Source organism: Ptychodera flava, chromosome 18 (assembly GCF_041260155.1).
Source record: "Ptychodera flava strain L36383 chromosome 18, AS_Pfla_20210202, whole genome shotgun sequence".
NCBI lineage: Eukaryota > Metazoa > Hemichordata > Enteropneusta > Ptychoderidae > Ptychodera > Ptychodera flava.
Genome location: NC_091945.1, coordinates 11,320,368 through 11,332,419, shown reverse-complemented (window position 1 = coordinate 11,332,419; position 12,052 = coordinate 11,320,368). Strand labels below are relative to the sequence as shown.

The window sequence follows — 12,052 nt, the reverse complement described above, 5'->3', positions numbered from 1 at the left end:
TGATTTCAGACATGCTTTATGAGAGCAGCAACGCAAAACTGCATGCTGCTCATATATTGATATCATCTTATAGCTGTGGCATGAGATCTTCCATGGCTCTGAAGTGTTTGACAAATATATGAATATTAATTCTTGACTGCTATATACCAATATCGTTTCATGGCTGTGGCACAAGATGTATGATAAAATTACATAATACATGTCATTACATTATGCCAGATTCTTCTCTAGACATGACCGATTTTGCTACTTTCTTCTTAGTCTAGACCCATTTTACAGAAAGTAAATTCACTCCAGATCATGTAGGTAAACTATTTGTAATGCAAAATGCAAAACAAATCATAATTTGAATCCTTTCAAAATATGACCGTTGAGGGCGCTATCACATCAAAATGCAAACAGTAGCAGTATGTCTAGATCTGTATGTTATGGCTTACCTAACGAACTCTGCTGCTGCTTTTGTCAGAGATCTGACAGTTTCTGTTCTACCGTGGAGATAAAGCCTTGTCATTGATGATTCGTAGGTCAGCGCAAAGTGACCAGCGTCTCGGTAATAGGCAAGTTGGAGGGCCAGTTGAATGTATGCATCTGGGCTGACCTGACAGAGAAATGTACATACATGATGATTAGAATTCCAGTAAGTCATTATGCGTGACACAGATCTCAGAATACGAGTGCATAGACAGTACTTTCAAACAAATTATTCCATTGTTAGTGGTGACAGCTGAAAATTGGTATCTGAGTATTGCAGATATTTTATTACATGTCAAGTAATTATGTTTGAATGTGGAACAAACACATCCTGGTAATCAGTGGCTATTATACCTTCAAAATAGTTGAGCATGACTGCAAAGTTCTTTGCGTTTTATTATAAATGTCATAGCTTATTTTGAACATTGCTCAAATAATTATCCCTTTGAGCGCCAAAGTCTATTTTTGTCCCTTTATAAAATAAACTCCGGTCAATTTTTCTCAGATTTTTGCCAAAATTTTGAGAAAAACTGGAGCCAATGACATGTGATGTCCATTTGGTCCAAAATTATCAAACCAGATATGAACTGAAAATGCTCACGTGTTTCATTATATATTGCAGTTGTGTAAAATTGAACCTTTGCCACATGTTTACAACTTCATTGAAAGTATTATGATCAACATGATGAACAATAATCACTGCCGATTAGGTCATGAAGTATACAAATATGTAATAAGCTGAAATAAAAATATTAAAGTTCTGTGACTGCTGTCATTGTATCTCCACTTTATATAGCAAGTGTAATTACCATTGGCCAAGTCCTTCAAGCCATATATGCCGAGCTGTGAAAGCTCATTAGACATGCAAATTATAAATTAGCTGACATGAAAATGTGAAATGACTTTTGATATTGTTTTAACCCGTTTAATCATCAATGTACATAGCATGTTTTGCCAACTTTGATCAAGTAAATCTCGGTATATATCCCTAATAAGCAAAGTTCATTAAATATGTAAATTAGGAATTGGCTTCAGTAAAAATGCTTAATGATTTTCAATAATGTTGTATCATGGTATATGCAATAAAAGTAGCAAGTTTTGTCAACTTTGGTCAAGTCGATTCAGATATATATCCCTAATTAGGAAAGTTCATTAAATATGCAAATTAGGAATTGGCTGAAGAGAAAATGCTTAATGACTGTCTTTAATGTACATAGCAAGTTTCATCAAGTCAATACAGATAAATATCCCAAATTATGAAAATTCATTTAATATGCAAATTAGGAATTGGCTGAAGTAAAAATATGTCTTTTGACTTTCAATAATGTTATATCACAGTATCTTTGATGTATATAGCAAGTTGTTTTAATGTATATCTGTTTTCTCTAAAATCATTAATTATGCAAATTAACAAAGAGTATGCAAGCCACGCCCACCAAAACCTTTTCAGTTCTAGCCATTTGAATTCTGAAGATGTCTACCAAATTTGACTGAAATACGTTCAGCCATTTTTGAGATAATGGGGATACAGACACACGGACACACACACAGACACACAGACACACACACAGACAGACATGGCTGAACCACATGCTCACGTGTGTGAACACGTGAGCAAAAAATTACAGAAAAATTAATAAAAATTGGTAACATTTTGCACTAAAATTTTGGTGGGAGAAATGGTGTGAACAATTTCCAAAAGGGACATCTTTGGCCACATAAAATATTCAATGAATTCCCATTTCACCTACCTTACACTTCTTGACAAAACCCTTGCCATAGTCATCATGGTTTATAACAAAGAGGTCTAGATCATCATTATTCTGTAAGTGATAAAAAAGGTACAGAAGATTAAAATAGAAGTGGTATGAGACAGCTATGAACCAAACAATAGAACTGTAGTAATGAAACTGTTTAGTATTAAAGCTCTGCTTTCTGTATATCGTAGTGAATTTTGCGGTAGAAGGTTACGAAAATGCATTTTTGTTTCATGGAACTAAAATAATTAAAATATAATCAAGGGTCATAGCTGTAGTATAAAGAATGATTGGCAGTACTAATGATCCAATATCAAGCTATGATTAAGTCAATACATTGAACTTGTTGCAGAAATGACAACCAAAAGACACAATCCATGTCACCAAGTGCATATGTCATAGGCTGTAAAATTTCAACCATACACAAGAAAATCATTAACCTATTGCAGTGCTGAAGTCAAATTTTATTGTTTGTATAAAGTATCTCACACAATTTTTTCAGATTTTTGCCAAAATTTTGATAAAAATCTGTAGTCTATGAAATGTGATGTCTATTTGGTCCAAAATTATCAAAAAAATTATAGAAAAAGTCATAAATTTGGCAAAATGTTGCACTAAAATTTTGGTGGGAAAAACTATCACACTCAATGGGTTAAAACTAAGCATAATTACATGCAATATTCAAATGATATTGATGCGGGCAATTGAATTCAATATATCGTGCATAACAGTATTTCATACACTTATGAACAATATCTAAATAAATTTGATTTACACTTAACCCAACAGGTAATTCTAAGATCATGGAGAAGTGAAACAAATATTTCTGATATTTAAACATTGCGGTCCACCAAGCACTACAAGTTCAGTCTTTTGTAAGGGGTTGTCTGAGTGATTCATCACTTATTGTTGCCTCTCTGGTGTGTGAGAGCCAGGAACACCCCTGTGTGGAGAATCGTCCAGTCCAGTCAAAACGTACCTTTTGCGCAAAGGAAAGTGACTGTTGAATGTGTTCGCCCAATGGTTCTGTAATCTCCCATTGTAATAACATGGGTGATCTAACAGCACCCTGTGCATAGTTAGCAAATGGTAGGCAGTAACCATAGGGGTCGTACTTGCCGGCCAGTACACTGTAAATCAAAGAGACAATACTACAATTAGTCTAGAAAATCATGTGTAAAACAGAAACGGTGATATCTTGTCAAAAAAATAATATAACACCCCTTAAAATTGTTATTGATGACTGCATGCAAAACCAACAATTCATAATTTTGAATTTGTCACCATCTCAGGTCTCTTCTCTTCACAGGCCACTATACCATATTACAAATTAAATCATACCAGTATATTGATGGCGCAAATGCAGTGATCTGACTGGTTGAGACGTGAAAAGAACCGTGGTATATTCACAATATACCACGGTTGGCACACGTGAGAGCATTCTGCAAGAGCAAAAATCCTTTGCTGATGTTCCATGCCAGAATTCCAATATACTGTTATGATATAATAGCAATACATCACACCCAGCGATGGTGTACCACTTTGTTTTGACCGGTATATGCATTCTCTTTCGCTCGTGCAGATATGTCATGAACTCATGCCATACCCTCGCTGGGTGTGATTTATTGCTTAAATTTTGTGTGTAAGTATTTTAATACAAAAGAATAGGATGATGATATTACATATCCAATATTACATTAAAATGATGAGTTTCAAAGGGACAGATCGGTAGATTTATTTTGGCTTCATAAAATTTGGTGAAACCTAAGAAGTATCAAATCAAGTATCTCTGAAGAATATATATAATCTGTAAATTATACCAAAATTTATTTTTTGACGCATAATTCAGCATTTTGTGGTTACCAGTTTATTGATTTTGATAGAATATCCATTTTTTTCTACTTTGACACATATTTCACTCTAAAGAAACTGGGGATTTCCATGGAAGGAAAACTTTTAACAGCACTCTAAAGAATTTTAAACTCTTTCATCCCCATGTCAAGTATATAGGTCCAGCTGTACCATTGAAATCAACTGGATCATACCAATAGTATGAGGTTAAAAGGGTTAGTGCAATGACATCAAAATATTAGAGGAAACAAACTGTTGAATATCAACAATGACTCAAATGTAAAAAAAATATGATTTTTCTGGTGACACACTTCTGTACAGCATTCAGGAATATTTTTTGGTTTTTGCTCAGTAAGACCTATAGAATGTAAAACCAAATTCACACATGATTGTTTTGAGAACAGTGAAACACACTGAGGTTCTGCAGGCCTAAAGTACAGTACAGAGAGTCAGGTTATCAGAAACAATTTTTGTTTTCATTCGTCTTGTGGACATTCAACATTCAAACTAAAAGTTGCAGCCATGCACATAGAATATTTAGATAAATTTGTTAATGTGAGCAATAAGTTTAGCTTCAGATTCATACAATGCAGAATGACAATTACGGTGAAAAAATTAACACGTTGATTTTAGTGTGAAAATGAAATAAAATATACATGCAGAAAGACTAATTCTGACATTTTCACAACATGCTAATATAACCCTACTTTCAAATATTTAATTTAGTATAAACAACAAATTCACTTAAGGTTCATTTTCAAATTTGGCAGAAAAAAATAATGGGAAAGAAGATTGTTTCAGTTTGGTTTCCAGCAGATAGGCCATCACAAATTTAAGTTTGATTTTAGATAATCCCATTTGGAAATGTGAAGATAATTTACATGCAGTATGTATATTTTTGGGTTTCAATGATTCTTTTATGATGTCAAAATCCTGACAAGATAATATTAACTGTATACTAAATCTTGCCATTCAAAAATAGGAAAGGTGCATATGTTTTCTTTGTCTAGTAAGTCTGAATAAGCAGGGTTGTCATGAAGACGATCCGTGAAATTTGTCAAGATGACAGACAAAGAAATACTGGTGATTTATTCAGAGCGACAAACAGTAGGAAATATATAAAGAGAAAAAAATCAGTAACAAAAAAGCAAATAAAAAGTGCCACAGAACAAAAGACGGAATTGAGGATTGGCATCATACAGATCTGAAGAAATTCGAAATCTGCGTTAACCAGTCTTCACTCTCTGACGTTATTTTCAGATTAGGATTCACACAAAGCTTTACTGAGCTTTGTTCTCATGTTTCAATTGATAGTTTGTCCCATCACACAGACTATGTGCTGCAGATTTGGTTTGACAAGGATTAATGTCACCGTAGTATCCATCCTACGCATATTTTTTGTAATTCAAAATGTACGTCACACAAAAGCATGAAGTATTGTAATAGTGCTGCTACAAATATCATCCCAAGAGTAACAGCTCGAGATTTCACAGGACATCAGGGTTGCCAATGCCTTCAGCCAGGTAATGGGGAAGTGTCAAAATTTGCGATATTCATTCACCACCTTGTTGAGCTTTATGTAACATCTCAATGGCTCAGCTGTGAGCCATGTAACTTGCACATCAGATTCTGTAACACTATGATGTAACGGTGTACTAATTTACCTTGCCTCAAAACATTCTTAACTCAGCCCACAAACAAAATGTCAAACTGTTGAAGGAGTACCACTGGAGGTTTTTGTAAATTTTGGAAACATTTCCTTCAGAGAGAAAACAGCAGACTTCCTGCAAAACTTTTGAAAGTGACAAAATTAAAGTGTATTGAAATCTCGCAAGGCTTACTTCATTGGTATTCATCAATCTGTTACCACAAAGTTGGAATGAAAATATTCAATTGCAGGACAATGCCCAATGATTTTACATTCAGTTCTTATGAGGTTGGGTTTGGCATAGGCTCTTAGTTTTACTCTCTTATACATAAAAATAACAACATTTTTGTAGCGAATCAACGATATTGCTACTTCATTATTGTTGTAAATTGGAACATCAACTGGTGTCTGTCAAATAATGCTTCATATTTGAGACATCCACCCAGTCCAAAATTGGCAATTTTTTTCAAAGACAAAATATTTTGCAACCTTGGAGCAAACAAGCACTTCAATGTCACATTACAGCTGTGGCAAACGCACACAACTTTCCCGTGGAGTGTCAATGCACAACTGGAGAGGTCAGAGGTCATATTGAGGTCAGGGGTCATCCAGCCTGCAAACCTGCCTACTCACCCTATGGACGAAGGTACCCCTGGGATTCTGTAAGAAGCAATATGGTGCAAAAAGAAAGACAGACAAACAAATATAAAAGAAATATGCATACTAATGAACAGATCAGCAAGCATGAGTGAGTTGAAACTACAAAGATGATAGAAAAAGAGTTTAGGCAACTTTCTGTTTTGCCTGCGAAATAACTATGTTGGATTTTTTCAAAATTTGTTTGAACTTTCTAAATCGTCAAAATTTGGGTAAAATTTTGGAAAGGCATACTTCTTGGAGTTGAAAAGGAGATAAGAATTGAGAAATTACAACAAACTACCATGCGTTTGAAATTTCTCTTGGTTTTGGATATTTCTGCATCTTTGTAGAATTGGCTCATAAATGTTATTGTGTATTCAATGTTAAAACATGATGAAATTGTCTTGAAACTTGGTGAACATGTTTCAGTTTTCAGAGTAAATACACCCAGCATTTGGTACTTAATGACTCCATGCCTGCGCAACATTGGAAAGTTATGTGTCACAAGCTATGTCCTTTGTGACAAAACTTGTACTTTAAATTTAAATTTTTTTTGGAAGAATCATTTTCTACTAAGTTTCAAGACACATTCTGAACATGATACAACAGCTTCAAAGCCAAGTTTAAAAGTCACATATTTCAATGTCAGCATAATGGAACAGAAACAGCAATAACCTTGTACCCAGCCAAGTTAATGAGATTTTTCAACGCAATTATAAACGTACAGCCTGGCATGATTGATCAGTTTTTTCAGCAGAAAATTAGTTGAATTTAAAATGGTACTGGCGTAAATAGCATGCATGTAGCTTACTTGAACCCTTCACGAAAACTGATAAAGAATCTAATGATAAAGGCTGAGGTGAAGTATTTCAAAGAACGGCCATTTTGGAAAAAAAGTTTGTTTCGCTAGCGACATTACTATCTCACTAATACTTTGGAAAGACTGATTGTTGAATGGCACAGAAGCTGTAACTGTTTGTCTTTTAAGTGTTTCTGTTCTGAGTACCAAGTACTGTTTCGTTTTTTATACACTTGGCTGTATTTTGAAGACACCATGTATCAATGTGTTCAAAACATCAAAACAGCAGGGTGTATTTGTAAATCATTATGCTCATTATCACTGTTATTTTTAACAAATGACTTCAACCCTCACATACCCATTTCCCTTGAAATAGGTTCACCCAATCTGCCATTTTGAAGGTCTATCATGTTTCACAAATCACTTGAACCTATTGTCCACTTCCTTATGCCTATCTGTCCACTATGTTGAAAGCAATGGGATCTACCAGAATCACATCATATGACAGGGGTAAATCTGAAAATGTTCAAATAATGCTACATATCGGGGTAGGCAATGGTTGGTTAGAATCTGAAATGATGGTACATACTGGATCATCTAAATATGGAGACAACAAATTTTGCAGAAAGTTACAGCTTCTGCCCCTCTGATCAATAATTTTGTCCACATGCAATTAGATCCCAGAAGTCAAATAAATCAAAAGCCATGGACTCACTCTTCCGACATGGCATGTTCCAGGATGTGTCCAACAACTGGTGCGTCGCCCCAGGAATGTTCTGCGTTGGCGCCGCATTTACCATTACTGAAGTAGACCACGGTGAAACTCTTATCGAACCAAATTGTTGATCCATCTCCATGGAGCAAGTGCTTTCCTCGCTCGGAAAATGTGTCCAGAGCTTTAGTTTCCAGGACAACCTGTTGAACACAGAGAAGAAGAAAATTTTGAGATCTGCAACTTGTGTGTTTTGCATTATTGTGAAATGAACGGCAATTCTCATAATGGATAAGCATCCATTTTGTACATGTTTTTCACAAACGTTTGGATGGTCATCTCCAAGATGATGAAGATTTTGCTAGTATACAGTGGTTCCGACATTCAAACTCAATGACTTTGAGGTACAAAATACCAACGATAAAATTTCATTTTCAGGACTACTTGGATTTTTAATGTTTTAAACCAATCTGATTACAATGATGAGACGACCAGTCAAGTGACAGTTCCCTCCCTCCCTCCCTCCCTCCCTCTCTCCCCCCTCTCTCTCTCTCTCTCTCTCTCTCTCTCTCTCTCTCTCTCTCTCTCTCTCTCATATTCATTTCAACGATAACTCACCATAAATGCTGCCTTGTCAATCCAGGAGATAGACTCCTTGTTGACACCATTTGAGAAATATTGCTTACGAACGCGAGCCCACACATCCCGCTTATTTGCCGTCAACGCTGCAATGGCTGTACTTGATTTCAGTGAATTGGATTCTATGGAAAAAAAACAGATAAAAGGCATGGAAAAATTATCCAGACGGTATCCTTTCAGAGTTAGGTCACACAAGTCATTGTAAATGCAATGTTTCTAGGTGCCATGATTGCTAAAATGTTAATGTATAAAATGACCTGAACCCTTTTAACCCTTTGAGTGCCAAAGTTAATTTTTGTTGCATTTATACTATACAACGCCAACAATTTCTACACATTTTTTTCAGATTTTCACCAAAATTTTTGTCAACAAGTCATTGACAATGACATAGTCCCCACTTGTAATAGGAGTATTAGTCTTGAGGGGGCAGGGAAATGAGGTCATCAAGAAGTATCACTAAAGTGTATATGTTCAGATCTATGGACACATAGGTCTATGTCATTGTTCCCAATTTGAAACAAGAGGCTTGTCTAAGTTATGGTTCTAAATCGGGAAAAAAGATCAAACCTCTAGCTGTATTGGCCAGCCAAGAAATACATATGTGCATAATAAATGAGGTACAAGATGTGACATCTTAAGGTCTATTATCCTATCAAAATTGAAGCGTAAAGAACTTGTGATTACTGAGTTATGCATATATATGCATATTCAAGGTCTAAGGTCATCAAGGTCACGTGACATTTTGAAAAAAAACATTGTATTGCTAATTAATCCATATATGCCAAAATTCAGACCTCTAGCTCTATTGGCTTGCCCACAATTATATATGGGCATAATTAACGAGGTAAAGCATGTGTTGTCATAAGGTCTCCCATCCTACTAAATATAAAGGACATAGCACTTGTGGTTACTTATTTATTGACATAATCGTGTATTTTAGGTTAAAGGTTATCGAGGTCACATGACATTTTGTCAAAAAATTTCTATCCTATAGTCTATCCCTATATACTAAAAATCATACATTTACCTCTATTGGCTTGTTCAAAATTAGATATGCACATAATGAATCAGGTACAATATGTGGCGTCATAAGGTGTCCCATCATACCAAATATGAAGGGTGTAGCACTTGTGGTTCCTGAGTTATGGACAAATATGTATATTTGGGGTCAAAGGTCACCGAGGTCACGTGACATTTTGTCAAAAAAATTGTATTGCTAAGTTATCCCTACATACCAAAAATCAGACCTCTAGCTCTATTGGCTCGCTCAAAATTGGATATGCACATAATTAATGAGGAACAATATGTGGCGTCATAAGGTGTCCCATCATACCATATATGAAGGGTGTAGCACTTGTGGTTACTGAGTTATGGACAAATATGTATATTTGAGGTCAAAGGTCACCAAGGTCACGTGACATTTTGTCAAAAAAATTGTATTGCTAAGTTATGCCTATATACCAAAAATCATACCTCTAGCTCTATTCGCTCACTCAAAATTAGATATGTGCATAATTAATGAGGTACAATATGTGGCGTCATAAGTTGTCCCATCATACCAAATATGAAGGGTGTAGCATTTGTGGTTACTGAGTTTTGGACAAATATGTATATTTGAGGTCAAAGGTCATTGAGGTCACATTACATTTTTTCAAAATAATTGTATTGCTAAGTTATCCCTATATACCAAAAATCAGACCACTAGCTCTTTTGGTTCGCTCAAAATTACATATGCACATAATTAATGAGGTACAATATGTGGCGTCATAAGGTGTCCCATCATACCAAATATGAAGAGTGTAGCACTTGTGGTTACTGAGTTATGCACAAATATGTATATTTGAGGTCAAAGGTCATTGAGATCACTTGACATTTTGTCAAAAAAATTGTATTGCTAAGTTATCCCTACATACCAAAAATCAGACCTCTGGCTCTATTGGCTCGCTCAAAATTAGATATGCACATAATTAATGACGTACAATATGTGGTGTCATAAGGTGTCCCATCATACCAAATATGAAGGGTGTAGCATTAGTGATTACTGAGTTATGGACAAATATGTATATTTGAGGTTAAAGGTCACCAAGGTCACGTGACATTTTGTCAAAAAAATTGTATTGCTAAGTTATCCATATATACCAAAAATCAGACCTCTAGCTCTATTGGCTTGCTCAAAATTAGATATGCACATAATTAATGAGGTACAATATGTGGCGTCATAGGGTGTCCCATCATACCATATATGAAAGGTTTACCACTTGTGGTTACTGAGTTATGGACAAATATGTATATTCGAGGTCAAAGGTCACCAAGGTCACATGACATTTTGTCAAAGTGTCTGAGAGATATCTGCGTGAACGGATGGACTCACGGACTGACATGACCCAATCTATGAGCCCCCTGGACTTTATCTGTGGGGACTAAAAACTGTGTCACTGCATCCTTTTTGCAATATGAATACGATGAGAAACTAAATTTTTATTTGTCTTGGCCTTATACATGGGAGCCTATGTACTGCCTTATACATGGGAGTCTATGGACTGCCTTATACATGGGAGTCTATGGACTTCCTTATACATGGGAGTCTATGGACTGCCTTATACATGGGAGTCTATGGACTGCCTTATACATGGGAGTCTATGGTCTGCCTTATACATGGGAGTCTATGGACTGCCTTATACATAGGAGTCTATGGTCTGCCTTATACATGGGAGTCTATGGTCTGCCTTATACATGGGAGTCTATGGAGGTGAAAACTAAAAAGTCCTCTACCACGGCCAAATTTGATCGCATTGTGAAACAAATCGACGTGCATCTGTATGAGGTATGGTACTATCCTTGTACCAAGTTTGAACGAAATCGCTCCAGGCGTCTCTGAGATATCTGCGTGAACGGACGGACGCACGAACGGACGGACGGACGGACGGACGCACGGACATGACCAAACCTATAAGTCCCCCCGGACGGTGTCCGTGGGGACTAACAAACCATTTATTTTATTTACTCCGATCAGTAAGAGCATGAAGAAACGAGAGAAAATGATAGAGAAAACAGTGTGAAAATCTCAGTAATACTTTATGGGTCGCCTGTGCTTATACATGGGAATCTATGGACTGCCTTATACATGGGGGTCTATGGAGGTGAAAACTAGTGTGAAAATCTCAGTAATACTTTATGGGTCGCCTGTGCTTATACATGGGAGTCTATGGACTGCCTTATACATGGGGGTCTATGGAGATGAAAACTAAAAAGTCCTCTAACATGGCCAAATTTGATCGCATTGTGAAACAAATCGACGTGCATCTGTATGAGGTAGGGTACTATCCTTGAACCAAGTTTGAACAAAATCGCTCCAGGCGTCTATGAGATATCTGCGTGAACGGACGGACGCACAGACGCACGCACGCACGCACACACGGACGCACGGACGGACGCACGGACATGACCAAACCTATAAGTCCCCCCGGACGGTGTCCGTGGGGACTAAAAAGGGCAGCATATAAAAACGTATGTCTATTTGGTTCAAAATCATGGTT

The 12,052-nt window shown here is 36.2% G+C and overlaps 1 protein-coding gene across 2 annotated transcripts in view; it reads right to left on the bottom strand.

Annotated features, from left to right (window-relative positions):
- LOC139116831 (carnitine O-palmitoyltransferase 1, liver isoform-like) overlaps positions 1-12,052 on the bottom strand; it is a 41,213-nt gene that overhangs the window by 5,750 nt on the left and 23,411 nt on the right. Inside the window, exons 10-15 of one of the 2 annotated variants that reach the window (XM_070679527.1) lie at positions 8,496-8,638; positions 7,881-8,080; positions 6,361-6,387; positions 3,208-3,358; positions 2,223-2,294; positions 438-598 (exon numbers count right to left, since the gene is read on the bottom strand). In XM_070679527.1, the coding sequence (XP_070535628.1) occupies positions 438-598; positions 2,223-2,294; positions 3,208-3,358; positions 6,361-6,387; positions 7,881-8,080; positions 8,496-8,638 (754 nt within the window). The remainder of the gene's footprint in view (positions 1-437; positions 599-2,222; positions 2,295-3,207; positions 3,359-6,360; positions 6,388-7,880; positions 8,081-8,495; positions 8,639-12,052) is intronic. The other variant, XM_070679528.1, reaches the window with a different exon arrangement.